At 41.8% G+C, this 12,780-nt stretch overlaps 6 protein-coding genes across 6 annotated transcripts; 3 read left to right on the top strand and 3 right to left on the bottom strand.

The window, feature by feature from the left end:
• Positions 1-11: 11 nt before the first annotated feature.
• On the bottom strand, positions 12-999 carry IL334_001584 (uncharacterized protein; the record flags this gene model as incomplete). Its single annotated transcript, XM_062933339.1, has 6 exons — positions 12-103; positions 160-359; positions 456-502; positions 588-661; positions 799-839; positions 932-999. The coding sequence occupies 6 exons, from the start codon at positions 997-999 to the stop codon at positions 12-14; spliced, it is 522 nt and encodes a 173-aa protein (XP_062789390.1).
• Positions 1,000-1,478: 479 nt separating this feature from the next.
• IL334_001583 (uncharacterized protein) lies at positions 1,479-2,381 on the bottom strand (the record flags this gene model as incomplete). The annotated part of the gene is made up of 2 exons (XM_062933338.1): positions 1,479-1,770; positions 1,825-2,381. 2 exons carry the CDS (start codon positions 2,379-2,381, stop codon positions 1,479-1,481), a joined length of 849 nt encoding a protein of 282 aa, XP_062789389.1.
• Positions 2,382-3,669: 1,288 nt separating this feature from the next.
• Positions 3,670-4,683, top strand: IL334_001582 (uncharacterized protein; the record flags this gene model as incomplete). Its single annotated transcript, XM_062933337.1, has 4 exons — positions 3,670-3,675; positions 4,105-4,212; positions 4,279-4,482; positions 4,582-4,683. 4 exons carry the CDS (start codon positions 3,670-3,672, stop codon positions 4,681-4,683), a joined length of 420 nt encoding a protein of 139 aa, XP_062789388.1.
• A 621-nt stretch (positions 4,684-5,304) lies between these two features.
• Positions 5,305-6,831, top strand: IL334_001581 (uncharacterized protein; the record flags this gene model as incomplete). The annotated part of the gene is made up of 8 exons (XM_062933336.1): positions 5,305-5,467; positions 5,587-5,674; positions 5,745-5,828; positions 5,931-6,004; positions 6,078-6,125; positions 6,203-6,283; positions 6,382-6,631; positions 6,741-6,831. The coding sequence occupies 8 exons, from the start codon at positions 5,305-5,307 to the stop codon at positions 6,829-6,831; spliced, it is 879 nt and encodes a 292-aa protein (XP_062789387.1).
• A 224-nt stretch (positions 6,832-7,055) lies between these two features.
• Positions 7,056-10,171, bottom strand: IL334_001580 (uncharacterized protein; the record flags this gene model as incomplete). Its single annotated transcript, XM_062933335.1, has 12 exons — positions 7,056-7,067; positions 7,122-7,889; positions 7,965-8,006; positions 8,063-8,127; positions 8,195-8,340; positions 8,413-8,559; positions 8,631-8,743; positions 8,812-8,880; positions 8,952-9,017; positions 9,088-9,192; positions 9,268-9,359; positions 9,892-10,171. The coding sequence occupies 12 exons, from the start codon at positions 10,169-10,171 to the stop codon at positions 7,056-7,058; spliced, it is 1,905 nt and encodes a 634-aa protein (XP_062789386.1).
• A 764-nt stretch (positions 10,172-10,935) lies between these two features.
• On the top strand, positions 10,936-12,457 carry IL334_001579 (uncharacterized protein; the record flags this gene model as incomplete). The annotated part of the gene is made up of 8 exons (XM_062933334.1): positions 10,936-10,972; positions 11,072-11,112; positions 11,207-11,232; positions 11,443-11,560; positions 11,630-11,642; positions 11,710-11,780; positions 11,950-12,166; positions 12,342-12,457. 8 exons carry the CDS (start codon positions 10,936-10,938, stop codon positions 12,455-12,457), a joined length of 639 nt encoding a protein of 212 aa, XP_062789385.1.
• Between the last annotated feature and the right edge of the window lie 323 nt (positions 12,458-12,780).

Here is a 12,780-nt window from a genome sequence, read left to right as displayed (position 1 = left end):
CGTTTACATCGTTATTCATTCATTGCCTCATCACTTTTTCTACTCATGTTTTTCTCTTTCATTCCCATGGCAATTTTGAACTCTTCGATAGCTTCCATCTCATCTGAAGGTATTCAAGATTACCCCAAATATGACCATTGTATACGTAGCAAAACATACCTTTCATAGCTTCATCAATGATTTTCTCACTTTCGTTCCCAATGACGTTACTTTCTTCATTCTGTTTTTGCCATCCTTTAAATAACTCCTCAACCGCATTCTGGATATCTAAATCGTATTGATCGTATTTCTTCATCAAGTCAATCAATGATTTGTTTTCTTCGTTTAGTGATGTAAGAAGTGTTTGATAAATATGGTTTCTATGGTATATCAGCGAAATTGCACTCAATTAGCTCTCCTCTTATTCACCAAGAAAGGAGGATATAGGAACTGAGGGAGTGCAAAGCGAAACTGACAATTCCTCTTTATGTGAATTTTCCATCTCATGTAAACTTCTTCCTCTCTTCGAGTTCCCAAATGTACTCAATCAGCAACTGACTTATGCTAAATTGGACTTATATGTAAGGTTATTGACTTGATGGACTCACTATATCCGCCACATTGGCTTTGGCATCATCAAGGGCTATTTGAGCCAATCTTCGATGTTCTTCGTTGATCTTGCCTATACGTGATCGATCAAAGGTCCATGAGAGTGTCAATAAGCATTTAAGAGCAGGGTATAATGCGATGATTGGAGGTTCAATCAGTCAATTAGCTTCATAAGGTGGTATCACGTATCGATGGGTATACGACACCAACGTTGGGTTTCAATCAGGATCTGATTCAAATCTTGTTGTGATCTACATCAAGCATATATCAGCAGTAGAGACTGAAGCGCAGTTTCCACAGAGGGTCTTCGACAAATAGTGAAATTGGGAAAACAAAGGCTCACTCTTCATCATCTTCATTCGATCCATCACTTGGTGGACTGGATGATTTATCCTTATTCTTAGGTACCATTTCGAGTTCCGTGATACTGTCTGTCAAACTCTTGAAAGTGCGACTGTACCTTCCACTACTCTGTGCGTTGTTGCTTTTGATTTCTTACATAAGATATAGAAGACATGAAGAGGGAGGATTGGAAACATATCCATTTCATGATTACTTTTACGCACGCACCGACACCGTTCATGTCTGTTGATGGTGAATCCAGTCAACCGGAACACCATCCTTTGGCTGATTCAGTAAGATTTGTTCATCTGTGATCGTTGTTATTTGGATATTTGACTGCATATTCCCTTCAATCTACTTTCCATCCGTCTGGAATCTTACAAAGTTACAAAGGACTTATCATACGAGGAAGAAAACATCTATATCTACTGACCGTACCCTAATAACAAGATCACCTAGAAGAAAAGAACACCAAGGCAAGAACACAGAGGGAGCGGCTAGGCTACTCAAGATAAAGACACAACGACAACCAATCTATCAAAAACCGATTATTCCTCCCTCTTCCTCTTTTGGGTGAGTGAAGCTAAAGCAGCTTGTAGTGAAGGTTGGGGGAGACCGTTCATTTGTGATGTTGAGATTGATCCGGGAAGTGCTTGGCCTGAAGGTCCGTTCAGTACAATAGCCTTCAGTAATCGATTCTCATTCTCTAGTGATGTGTTTTCAGATTGAAGAGCAGCCAATTGAGCTTCAAGATCTTTAGCCCTTCTTTCCAATGCTTGCTCTCTCTCCTTCTTCTTGGCTCTGAATCGGGCCGAAGCTTCCGTGTTTCGTCGTCGTTTACTGCTGTGACTGTCAGCACTGAGTTGTAGATACTATTACGAGAGAAATACTCACTCCTCTTCAATCTCCACTTGAGGTGCACCCAACGACTTCAACTTCTTGGCACCGGTTATTCTTTCATCCTCTGGTGAATCGCCAAACATCGACGCCGAACCGGGAAGCACGTCAGAGGTGTTTATTCCCGCTGGTGTTGGTGCTGATGAGGGAGTTTGTATTGGGTTGTTGTAAGGTGTTGGTAATGGGATAAGGTAGTTTGCTGGTAAAGCGTGAGAAGTTGATGCAGCACCGTGAGAAGATGATTGACCAATGTAAGCGGCGATGAAAGATTCTAGTGTAGGTGCTGATCCTTTATCGTTTGATGTCGGGGTCTGAATAGGGGTTGGTGCAGGTGCAGGTGCGGATTGGATGATTTGATTATAGGTTTTATCTGATGGTAATTGAGCGTTTTGTTCAGAAGGTGAAGGTACGTTTCCAAAGTTTCGGAACAATTCATCGGCGTGTAAGAAACCCCAAAATGCCTCTTCTTGTTCTGCGTTCATAGCAGCTGAAGGTGGTGTGTTGCCTGGGAGAGCGTTGAGAGTTTGCAAGTGTTCCGGTAGATCGGGGAACATGATGGGCAAAGTGATTGATGATGTCTTGAGTTGCGAACGCGAACAGTAGTTATGGGTGGATCTTCTATGCGATTACTGACTTGCTGTCTTCCAATTGAGAGAAAGGATCACCAATCACAACAGGCGAGGGTGATGTGATGAAAAAAGTGACTGAGTAATCCAACGTGTGTGATGATGAGATGTTGTTTCTTTTTCAAATCCGGAGTTGCGGCGCGCGATGTCGCAATGCTTGATTGACAGAGTGGGGGTGGGATAAGAAGATGTTGTTTTCTTTGATGGTAGTTGAAGAGATCAAGGCGATGTATTGTCCTTCTTCTACACCGATCTTTTCTTTTCTTTTTGATGGGTATTCCGCTTGATGTCCTCTTTTGATGGTGATCTAAACGAATTACCTTTATATACACAAGCCTAGTTTGATAATCAATGGTGTTAATGGACGTTCTATGATTGATGATACGTTGTTGTATCTTTTGATAATTCTGAGTATAGTCGTATATAGTAACTTAGTGTCTTGAGGTGTTCACAATGTTGACGTAGGGATACGTTTTTTGTTGATGAAGAAAGGTTAATGTATGAGAATAGAATTATTCCAGATACTTTAATTCTTCAGTATGAGGGGGGGAGGAAATCACGAATAACGAATAAATCTCGATGGTGAAGGGGGGAGGGGGGAATTTGGAATAACCAATTTTCTCCATTTTTGCTGTTAGTTCGAGACTCGGAAAATGACGATTGAATCTTGAATTTACCCGATCAGGGAATACTGGTTTAGGTCAAAGCGGTTAGATGTGTGAGTTTGCTTACTCAAGCAAAAACAAAAAGCAAACTGTATAAGCGCCGGTCCGGTTAAACAACTGCCACGTTAGGTAAGAATGGGGGATAAATTGGTATTCCCGGTGTACCGCCGTCATCGGTCTTATCCTATCGCCGATGTCATCTTACACCATGATCTTTCCAGTCGGAACAAGTGCCACTTTCATACCCTTTCCCCGTTATGATTGTATGCACGTTTGAGTGAGAGGGGGGGTTTTGTTGTTTTTGCATGGTCTGTAGGGTTTTACCGTTAGTAGGTAGGTCTACCCATTGTACAGTGTGTACTGGGACTCGCTTGCCTTTGCTTACACTCACTGACTGACTACTGTCACGGATTGGATTGCAATACCACAAATCCAACGACAATCACAATAAACCTCAATTGATACTCCTTCAACCTTCAAGACTTTAGTCTCTCCATTATTACCTTTTCTTTCAAAACCCTCGACTTCTTACGCTGATAGTTTTGGACAAGATGGTGGTGAGTGCTTGCCTCTAATTGTAATCTGCATTTCGAACTGGAGGGTCAGGAAGGAATGGAATGTGGGATTGGTTGAACGGATTTTCAAGGTTACAAGAAGATGGCAGATTAGTCAAGTCAAATTCAACCATAGCAATCGACCAGCATGATACAAGGGAGAAATGACAACGACACGGAGAAGCCCAAGATGACGGATAGAGGATAAGGAGGTGGACATATGCGAGTCATGCTGGAAAGACTTGATACCAGTAACACGACGGACATATATCACCATGGATAATTACCTTCCTTGAGGGGAATGATGGTATCATTGCCACCATCTTTTCTGGTGTATAATGAAATCATAATGGAATAGGGAACAGGGGAAACGAGATCGGAATTCAAGCAATGAGGATGTTGTACTAATTCAATCGATTCTTTCTTAATTAGCAATCAACATTCAAGCGATTCGTCGAGGTAGGCCGAGTTGTTCTCGTTAACGACGGTCCCTCAGCCGGTAACCTCGCCGTTATCGTTGAGATCATCGACCACAACCGAGTGAGTGTTTCATTCTCATATTTCATTCTGGATCTGAGAACTGGAAAACTGATATCACCGGTATAGGCTCTCATCGATGGACCTACCACCTCCGTCCCTAGACAAGCATTCCCTTACCGAAACCTCATCCTCACTCCTTACACCCTTGCTTCCCTCCCCCGAGGTGCCGGTAACGGTGCCGTCAAGAAGGCTTTCGAGAAAGCTGGTGTACTTGAGAAATGGCAATCTAGCGGTTGGGCTAAGAAGTTAGCTGCTCGACAACAACGAAAGGTGAGCTTCGTACACCCATCAATTCCTTGCAGAATATACGATATCTCAATCAAAAGTCCGAAGGATGGTTGCTGATGAAATGACATGAAATCATGATAGACTGCTTCTGACTTTGACCGATTCCAAATCCAACTCGCCAAGAAGACCAGACGAGAAGATGTCCGAAAGGCTTACATCAAAGAGAAGAAAGCTTCTGCTTAGATTTGAGTGAGACTTTTGCTTACGCAGAGGAGAGGAGAGGATATGGAGGGGTTCAGGTAGAAAATACGATTTTTGTAGATGATTCAATAGGATCTGCAAATTCGTAAGGGTGTTATGACATTTCCGATATTCGCATATCTTGTATAAATCCGCTAGGATTGCGTTTTCGAATTGAGAGAAAGCCTGAGATACCGAACACTTGAATACTAATATCTTTGGGCTGGAAGGGAAAATCGCAGGATAGGAGATTTGGCTGCTGTATGAGTTTGAAGAGTACTATTTCCGTCGATGGCGGTAGGAGGGACAGGTCTGAGGTATATCCAATGCGGAATATAGGAATTGGTGTCAGTCAAATGAAGTCGGCTATCACTGTTATTGTTGCTTAACCTGAACCATCATACTGCTGTGAGATCACCGACATCAACCCTTGTCATATAACGAGGATATCGACAGGGTTTATGGCGAATCGCATAAGCGGCAATATCCGAAAAGTCTAATCATGATCTTGATTTTATCTTCTCACAATGATGTATATCAGTTAAATATTGATGAGGTATACTCGACCTTGATCCTACAGTTGAACTCAGTGACACTCAAACAGGCAACTCATCGAACTTCATAATGTCAAAGATCAGAGTAGGATGGCATAGGGAACATTTCCTTTCACCTTTATTACAGTTTGTTGAGAAAGATAATGGTGAAACCATCGAATTGGTTGAATGTCCAGGTGGTACAGGTGAAATGCAAGTAAAGTTGAAGAATGGTGAAATTGATTTATGTATCGGTAAGTAAAGCTCACTTCTTAAGAGTATTGTACCTCTATGTCGATCTTATCGGTGGAAAAGGGACGGGAGAACAGGAAATGAAATGATTTCTGAACTGATATTCGATTGCGGTGGGTAGCCTTGACGGACGCTTTAATTGCTGGATTAGCCAATGGATTAGATTCATATAAATTAGTCGGAAGTTACATAGCTAGTCCTCTTAGATGGTATGTCGTGTTATTATACCTGTTTCTATCCATTCGAATTGGGCTGATATCATTGTGATTATGTTAATAGGGCAATCATAACAGGTAAAGAAAGTGAATATAATTCAATAAGCGATTTGAAAGGAACTACGTTTGGTATATCTCGTTTGGGCAGGTGAGTGTCTGGCTCTTCTGCTTTCAAGACGGTATGGAATGCGGTCAGATGAGATTGACATGAATTAGCAGACTAACTGATGCTGATCTACTCTACTGATAGTGGGTCTCAAGTTATGGCTTCTGTACTGTCATTACAAGAAGGATGGACAGAAGATGAACAACCTAAGTTCAAGGGTCAGTATCTATGCTTCCTACACGTTCCATTACCATTGTCAATGCGACTGACGAATGTAATGACATCTTACAGTCAATGGTCAATTCAAGCCATTGAGAGATTCCGTCAATTCCGGTGAAAGTAAGTAACAGTATCACAATACCAAAGCCATAATTTAGGAAATACTTGTTGCTCATCACCAGGTTCTATCTTTATAGCCTCGGTATTTTTATGGGAATGGTTCACGACTAAGCCGTATGTGGATTCTGGTGAAGTAAGATTCATAGGTTCAGTGTATAGTGAGTAATCATCTAATTAACTGATTACTCTTTGACTCGCAAGTAAAGAACTGTGCTTATGAGATGATATGTTATGACATGATCGATTTTCATTCAAGCTCCTTGGCCATGTTGGCATATAGCAGCTTCACCTTCTTCATCAAATGAATCAATCAAATCATTCTTGGAAAATTTACAACCATACGTCGTGGAGTTCAACTCGAAAGAATCAAGAGAAAAAGATGATTTAGATTTCGTTTCTTCTTATTTCGGTCATCAGAGACAAGATGTAAAAGAATGGTTACAAACTGTTAAATGGGAAGAAAATTTATTACAAGTTAAAGAGAATGTAGTAAGAGATACTCTAAAGTAAGTCTTATTTTTGGATTTACCTGGCTTATCTCATCCCCAAATCCAAAAAAAAAAAAAAAAAGTAGAAAGGAAAAAAGCTGATTCTACCCTTTCATTTCTATTATAGAGTATTAGCCAAAGCTGGTGTTGTCAAACCTGAAACTGAGAATTTGGATATAAGTACTTTTGTGAATACGCAAGTTGCTCAAGTCGTTTAAATCTCGGAATCACGATCATAGCTGGTCTTAATCTTTGTATAAGGGTGCAAACTATTTTCATTGATGACTTGAGTTGTGCTGCCGGTACTCGTAATATGTTGTAATGAAATGCACCCATCAGAGGTTACTTATGTCACTTCCCTTTATCTCTATGATGCATCGCTCAAATGACTAGTTTCATCTCGAAACTTCTTGCTTCTACTTTTACACCATACTCCTCGACTCTAACGATTACTCTGCGAAGAAAGATATGTTAGTTGTTATCATGCCCCTGACTGCGATTGACTCACAAGCATAGCTAATAAGCTGCCAACATCTTTTGCCTGTCCATTCTGTCGATTACTTCGAGGTTCCTGTTGTTGTTGTTGTCGAGGAGGAGGAGGAGGATAACCATATGAATTCTGATTTTGGCCGTACCCTTGATTTTGACCTTGTCCCGGAGGAGGAGGATAAGCGCCTGGACCTGAACTGGAACCTGAAGCCACGCCTATGTGAGACGGTGGTGGTGGATAAGGTGAATACGATTGTTGAGCAGGTGTTGATGGATTATATGAATTTTGACTTTGATTTTGTGGCATTGGGATAGATGGAGGGTAATTCTGGTTGAGCGTCTGTGGAGGTGGTGGGGCGTTGTAAGTATGTGTTGGAGGAGGATTGTATTGATTATTGTGATGGGGAGGTGGATGCGGTGGATTATATGAGTTTTGAGATGGAGGGATTGGGGTTGGATTAGGATTATACGGACTAGGGGCAGGAGGTTGCGAATAAGGGTTACTGGGCGGAGCAGATGATGTGGGATTATATGCTTGATTTGAAGAAGGAGGATAGGGTGGGAAGATAGGATTTAGTGGAGGAGGCTGCTGTTGTTGTTGATAATTCCTTCCTCCTCCGTTTAGGGGTGGAGGTGGAGGTGGCCCAGGTGTATACCCAGTATCTCTGGGTGTATACTGATTGTTAGGTGGTGGAGGAATCATATGAGGTGGTGGTACTGATCTAGGGGGTGGTCCACCATGAGTCGGTGGAGGTGGGTTACTGGGACCTCCTAGATTTGCTAAGAGCTATTCCGATCACCAAGAGTGTAAATAGATGCACGTCTATACTTGAAATGTAGGATAAAAGATGATGAAACTTACCTGTTGTACTTTACGAGCTTGTTCCAATCTGTCTTCGCCCTGCTACATTACATGTAGAATCAGCTTCATCGAAGCAGGTATTTCGTCAATTGACTTACAGGAACTGGAGGAGGTAATTCTCCATAACGTCCAGGGCCAGGACCAGGTCCAGGAGGGTATGATTCTACGGGAGCGTAATACATTCTATCAGTCTCAAGTAATTCAAAAGCTTTTGATCCAGTCATACTCACCTCGTCTACCACCTCTTATAGGTGATCTAGCTCTAGGGTCCCTGCCAATTCCACCTGGAGGTCCAGGAGGATGTTGTCTTCCACTTCTGACTTCACCATATCCAGGTCCTTCACCACTTCTACGATCAAAAGGTCTTTCCACAACTCTGAGCGGTTAAACCAATAAGCAAATCGATCTTTTCCAAGCAGCAAGACTCGTATATATCTACTAGACTTACGGTGGTGGTGGCGGCGGGGGTAAAACTTCTTCTTTCTCATCCCAGATGAATTTCAATTCTAGAGTACCACCTTGAAAAGGTTGGTTTGACATTCTATCAAAAAATAAGGCTGAGCCTCTCGAATCGTAATATTCAACTATCTTTTCCCTAATGAACCAAATAATTCCATATCAGCTTCCGTTACGATTCATAACACCCTATCATAGAAAACGACTTACGCTGGTTCTCGTCCTGGTTTGATAGCTTTGACATCACCGAATTGTTCGCACATCCTCCCTAATTCGTATTCACTGATCACTCTGGGTGGATGTACGAAAATTAAGATGGATCCCTGATAAACGAAGATAAGTGGTGATCAGCTTCGGCTGAGATAGCAATAGACAATATTTGTAAGCTCACCTGATTCTTCTCTCGATCACAGTCACCAATCAAGTCTTTATCTCTTGGTAAACTGTAATGAACGTCGATCTATTTGGGACCGCAACAGAGCAATTGAGCCAAAATCTTTTGTTTCAGCTTGAAGCACAGGTGATACTTACAGATCTGTCGCCTGCTTTTAGACCGTGCATTCCATCTCTGGCTTTTTGAGCAGACCGAAGATCGAACTGTGCCATAAAAACCGATATCAGCATGCAACGTTTGTCCGAGCTTAGTTGGGAAGAGAATAGTATTTACAAAGGTAACGAAGATGATTCCCCTTTCGTTTATCCTATCATACCAAGTTTTGATCTCACCATAAGTCGAAAAAGAAGCTTGAAGAGCGGCTGAGTCTGCTTCATACTGATAGTCCCAAAACAGTAAGAGGATCAGAAATGGAAAGACGGTACTGAAGTCAGGTTTGAGCTGAGGACATACCGATACATTACGAACGAATAAAGTTCGACAGATCCTTTCTGCACCTACTCTTTCTTCGATAGATCGATTCTCTTGTCTTCTTCTACCTCGATCTGATGAGTCGCAGAAAGTTTGGAAGATTAATTAGCGGTCCGCTAATGTAATGGAAGTTTTAGATCGTTCAAATTTTTCAGTCATCCTTGAATAATAGATGTTCAAGGAAAATTGAAGAAGGCTTGAAAAAAGCTAAGCTCAACGAAGAGGAATTTCATACGTCGAAGCATGCGTAAGAATCCAAACGATATACGGGACAGTGTGATCGTCCTCTCAAAATCCTCAATAGAAGCCTCATTGTTTCCTCATTCTCTTCCTCACTCATTTTAAGCTCATACAAAAGCACTCAAGGAGGCACGCTCGACTGAGGCCTCATCAACACGTCAACATCAAAAACTGAAAGTGATATGCCTCATTCTCAACTTCAATTGATTCAAATGATTCAAAGGCTTCAAAAGGACTGAAGATTTCAGCCCGAATGCGGCGAAAGGGAACATGTCCCGCTATAACGATATGAGAGTAAGGGAAGAAAGAACGAAAAACACCACAAATCGATAGTTTGACGTTGAGGGTAATAACATTAACACTCACCAGGACTTCTGTCTCTCTCCCTATCCCTATCTCCGCCTCTATCTCTTCCACCTCCACCTCTTCCTTCGCCACCGCCTCTCTGCCTGCCTCCTCGACCTCTCTTCCCACGACGATCGGAAAACGTATCTCTTGAAGGAGGAGGACCATTATCTACACTTCCACCGCCGTTTTGAGAAGTATTGTATCCTCCTTGACTGTACCCTTGGGATTGAGAATCGTTGAAAGCATTGAAAGTCGGAGGAGCTGGTAAGAATGGGGGAGGGGGAGGTATATGACTCATCTTGATGTATGAACGATGTCCGCGTGAACTCGCTCAATCTTTGTACTACCTCGACAGAATGACCGAGAAACCTTACGCCAAAGCCAGAGGTATTCAGACTAGACAAATGCTTTAAGCGCTCAAAGTATCTTCTGACAAGCGGTAATTTCTGACGCTTATAGACTCGTTAAGATAAAATAGATTTGAAGGTCGAAGAAAGGAATGCTGATATTTCGACAGAACGTAGTTTCGGTGTTCCTCACGATGACAGAGTATATCGAGCCACCTCACGAACGAAGCTAGAGACTGCTGACGAGTTTGTAGAAGTGTTGTGGAGGAAGATAGATTGTATGCTAAATATTTTAGATGTGAATGAGATGATGAAGAGAAACAGAGATAGCACAGGAAGATGAAAAGTGATCCGGAGGACTCCCTCAGGTTTGAATTGATCGTTACCTGAGAATGCCACGTGACAAGTTCCTATTAGCGGGCTCATTACAACTTTTCGTATTGGGCCTTTTGCATTGGTCATTAGGATTATTTTGTAATCAGTGGCAACAATTATCGGCAGAATGGCGTCACTTTGTTTTGGGATGGATGTCTCTTTGTTATCTTTATGGTAAACCTTTGGATCTTTACAGATCTATCTCTTGGCTTTCTACACATAACTATTTTATATATATTAGTATCAGGAAGGAATATACTTCGAGGACTATAGACAAGAAGATCAACAACTGGCCTTGAGTAAACACATCGAAGCGAAGCTACTACATAAATTAGTCAGTATGTCAAGAACAACATCATTCAAATTAGTGCTTTTAGGTATGTCCTCCCTTTCTCCTATCTGATAACTATAAACTGCAAAAGTTCAGGTGTTCCGGTATTTTCGCTGTATATTCTGACTTCCTGGTGCTTTAATAGGAGAATCAGCAGTAGGAAAATCATCACTGGTACTTCGATTTGTACGTCTCCCTTCTTCTTGATATCGATATTTCCTCATCAAAAGTCAATGCAAGAAAGGCTGGCTGATATCCTTGAAACGTATACATTGATTAGGTCAGAAATGAGTTTTCAGATTTCAGGTGAGAGCGAATCCTATCTTTACATGATATTTCAAGTCGTGCTCACCCTCATTATAGAGAGTCGACTATAGGTATGTATTCCTGCACATCAGCTTTTGGAGCTTTACGCTTCCCCTTTATGCCGTCAGATCATAAACTAAACATGTTAACCCCTTTGTTCGAAACGATCCTTTAGGTGGTAAGTCATATCCAAGACTTTCGGCACTGTAGGTGGCTATGCTTACCTTTTGTCTGGTCATATTGGTATTTGGGTGATTTAGCCGCTTTCTTAACTCAAACTGTGTCTCTGGATGAGAACGTCTCAATCAAGTTCGAGATATGGGATACTGTAAGTTCTCTCATCTTGCGAAAGATCATCCTTTTGTTGTTGGCTGACTGTGAGACTGGCATACATCAGGCCGGACAAGAAAGTATGTTTTTCGTTTGAATACAGATATAGCAGAATGTACGGTTATTAATTCCCTTGGTTTTGGTCAGGATACAAATCACTTGCTCCGATATATTTCAGAAATTCAAATGCTGCGGTCATAGTATACGATATAACTCAAGTGAGTCTTTATCTATCTCTGTACAAATTTGCAGTGACGGTTGAGCTGATCTGCTGTGTGATTTCAGGCACCAGAAGTACGTTCTGTCTCATTCGTTTATCTCAAGTTGCCCAGAACCGACACTACGCTCCCGTCCATCCAATCGAAAAGCTGACATCTCTTCGAACAGGCATCGTTTGAGAAAGCAAAATCATGGGTCAGGGAACTACAACGTCAAGCAGATCCATCAATTGTCATCATGTTAGTAGGCAATAAACTAGATTTGGAATCTCAACGTAAAACACCAAGGGAGATGGGAGAGAGATTCGCTGAAGAAGAAGGATTACTATTCGCTGAAGCTAGCGCAAAATCCGGTGATGGGGTAGAAGAGTTGTTCATGGATATCGGTGAGTGACAACCGTGATTCTTTCGAGTCTCAACCTTCAGAAACCGCCATTGGTTGCGATGCGAATACAGGATAAACTGCCGCTGAGAGGTTGCGCATGGTGTTCCAATCCATGAGACCTCAAGTTATGATTTGCACGTTGAACCTGTCATGCTGATATTCATCTTCACAAATAGCTAAGAAACTACCTCTTGCACCACCACCTCAACGAGGTACTCAATCGGGACCTAGAGGAGTGAAAGTGGCAGGAAATCAAGAAGAGACTTCCACTCCATCAGCTTGTACTTGTTAATTTAGGAAAATAATTCATTTGTTCGACGTGTAATTGTATTATCATATCTTTCGACGAGCCTCGATCATGCTGGTTACCCCATCGTATATTCCTAGACGAGCAGTTCAATGAAGGATTGTTTGACCCATGTATGTTTTACTTCCTGATGACATGATACAATCGTTGCGATAAGGAGCTTTTTGACATTGTTTGACGTTTCGGTTATACGCGATTAACCGCTTTCGGATGTCGAAGAATCGTTTTTGTGGACGACATCCCATGTCATGACGGTATGAAGACGCATGTTTCATCGGTTTCCGTGCATCTCATCATCTTGACATCAG

This window comes from Kwoniella shivajii, chromosome 2 (genome assembly GCF_035658355.1).
Source record: "Kwoniella shivajii chromosome 2, complete sequence".
Taxonomy (NCBI): domain Eukaryota; kingdom Fungi; phylum Basidiomycota; class Tremellomycetes; order Tremellales; family Cryptococcaceae; genus Kwoniella; species Kwoniella shivajii.
Note: the sequence above shows the minus strand (reverse complement) of the source record. Positions and strands in the feature narration are given on the sequence as shown.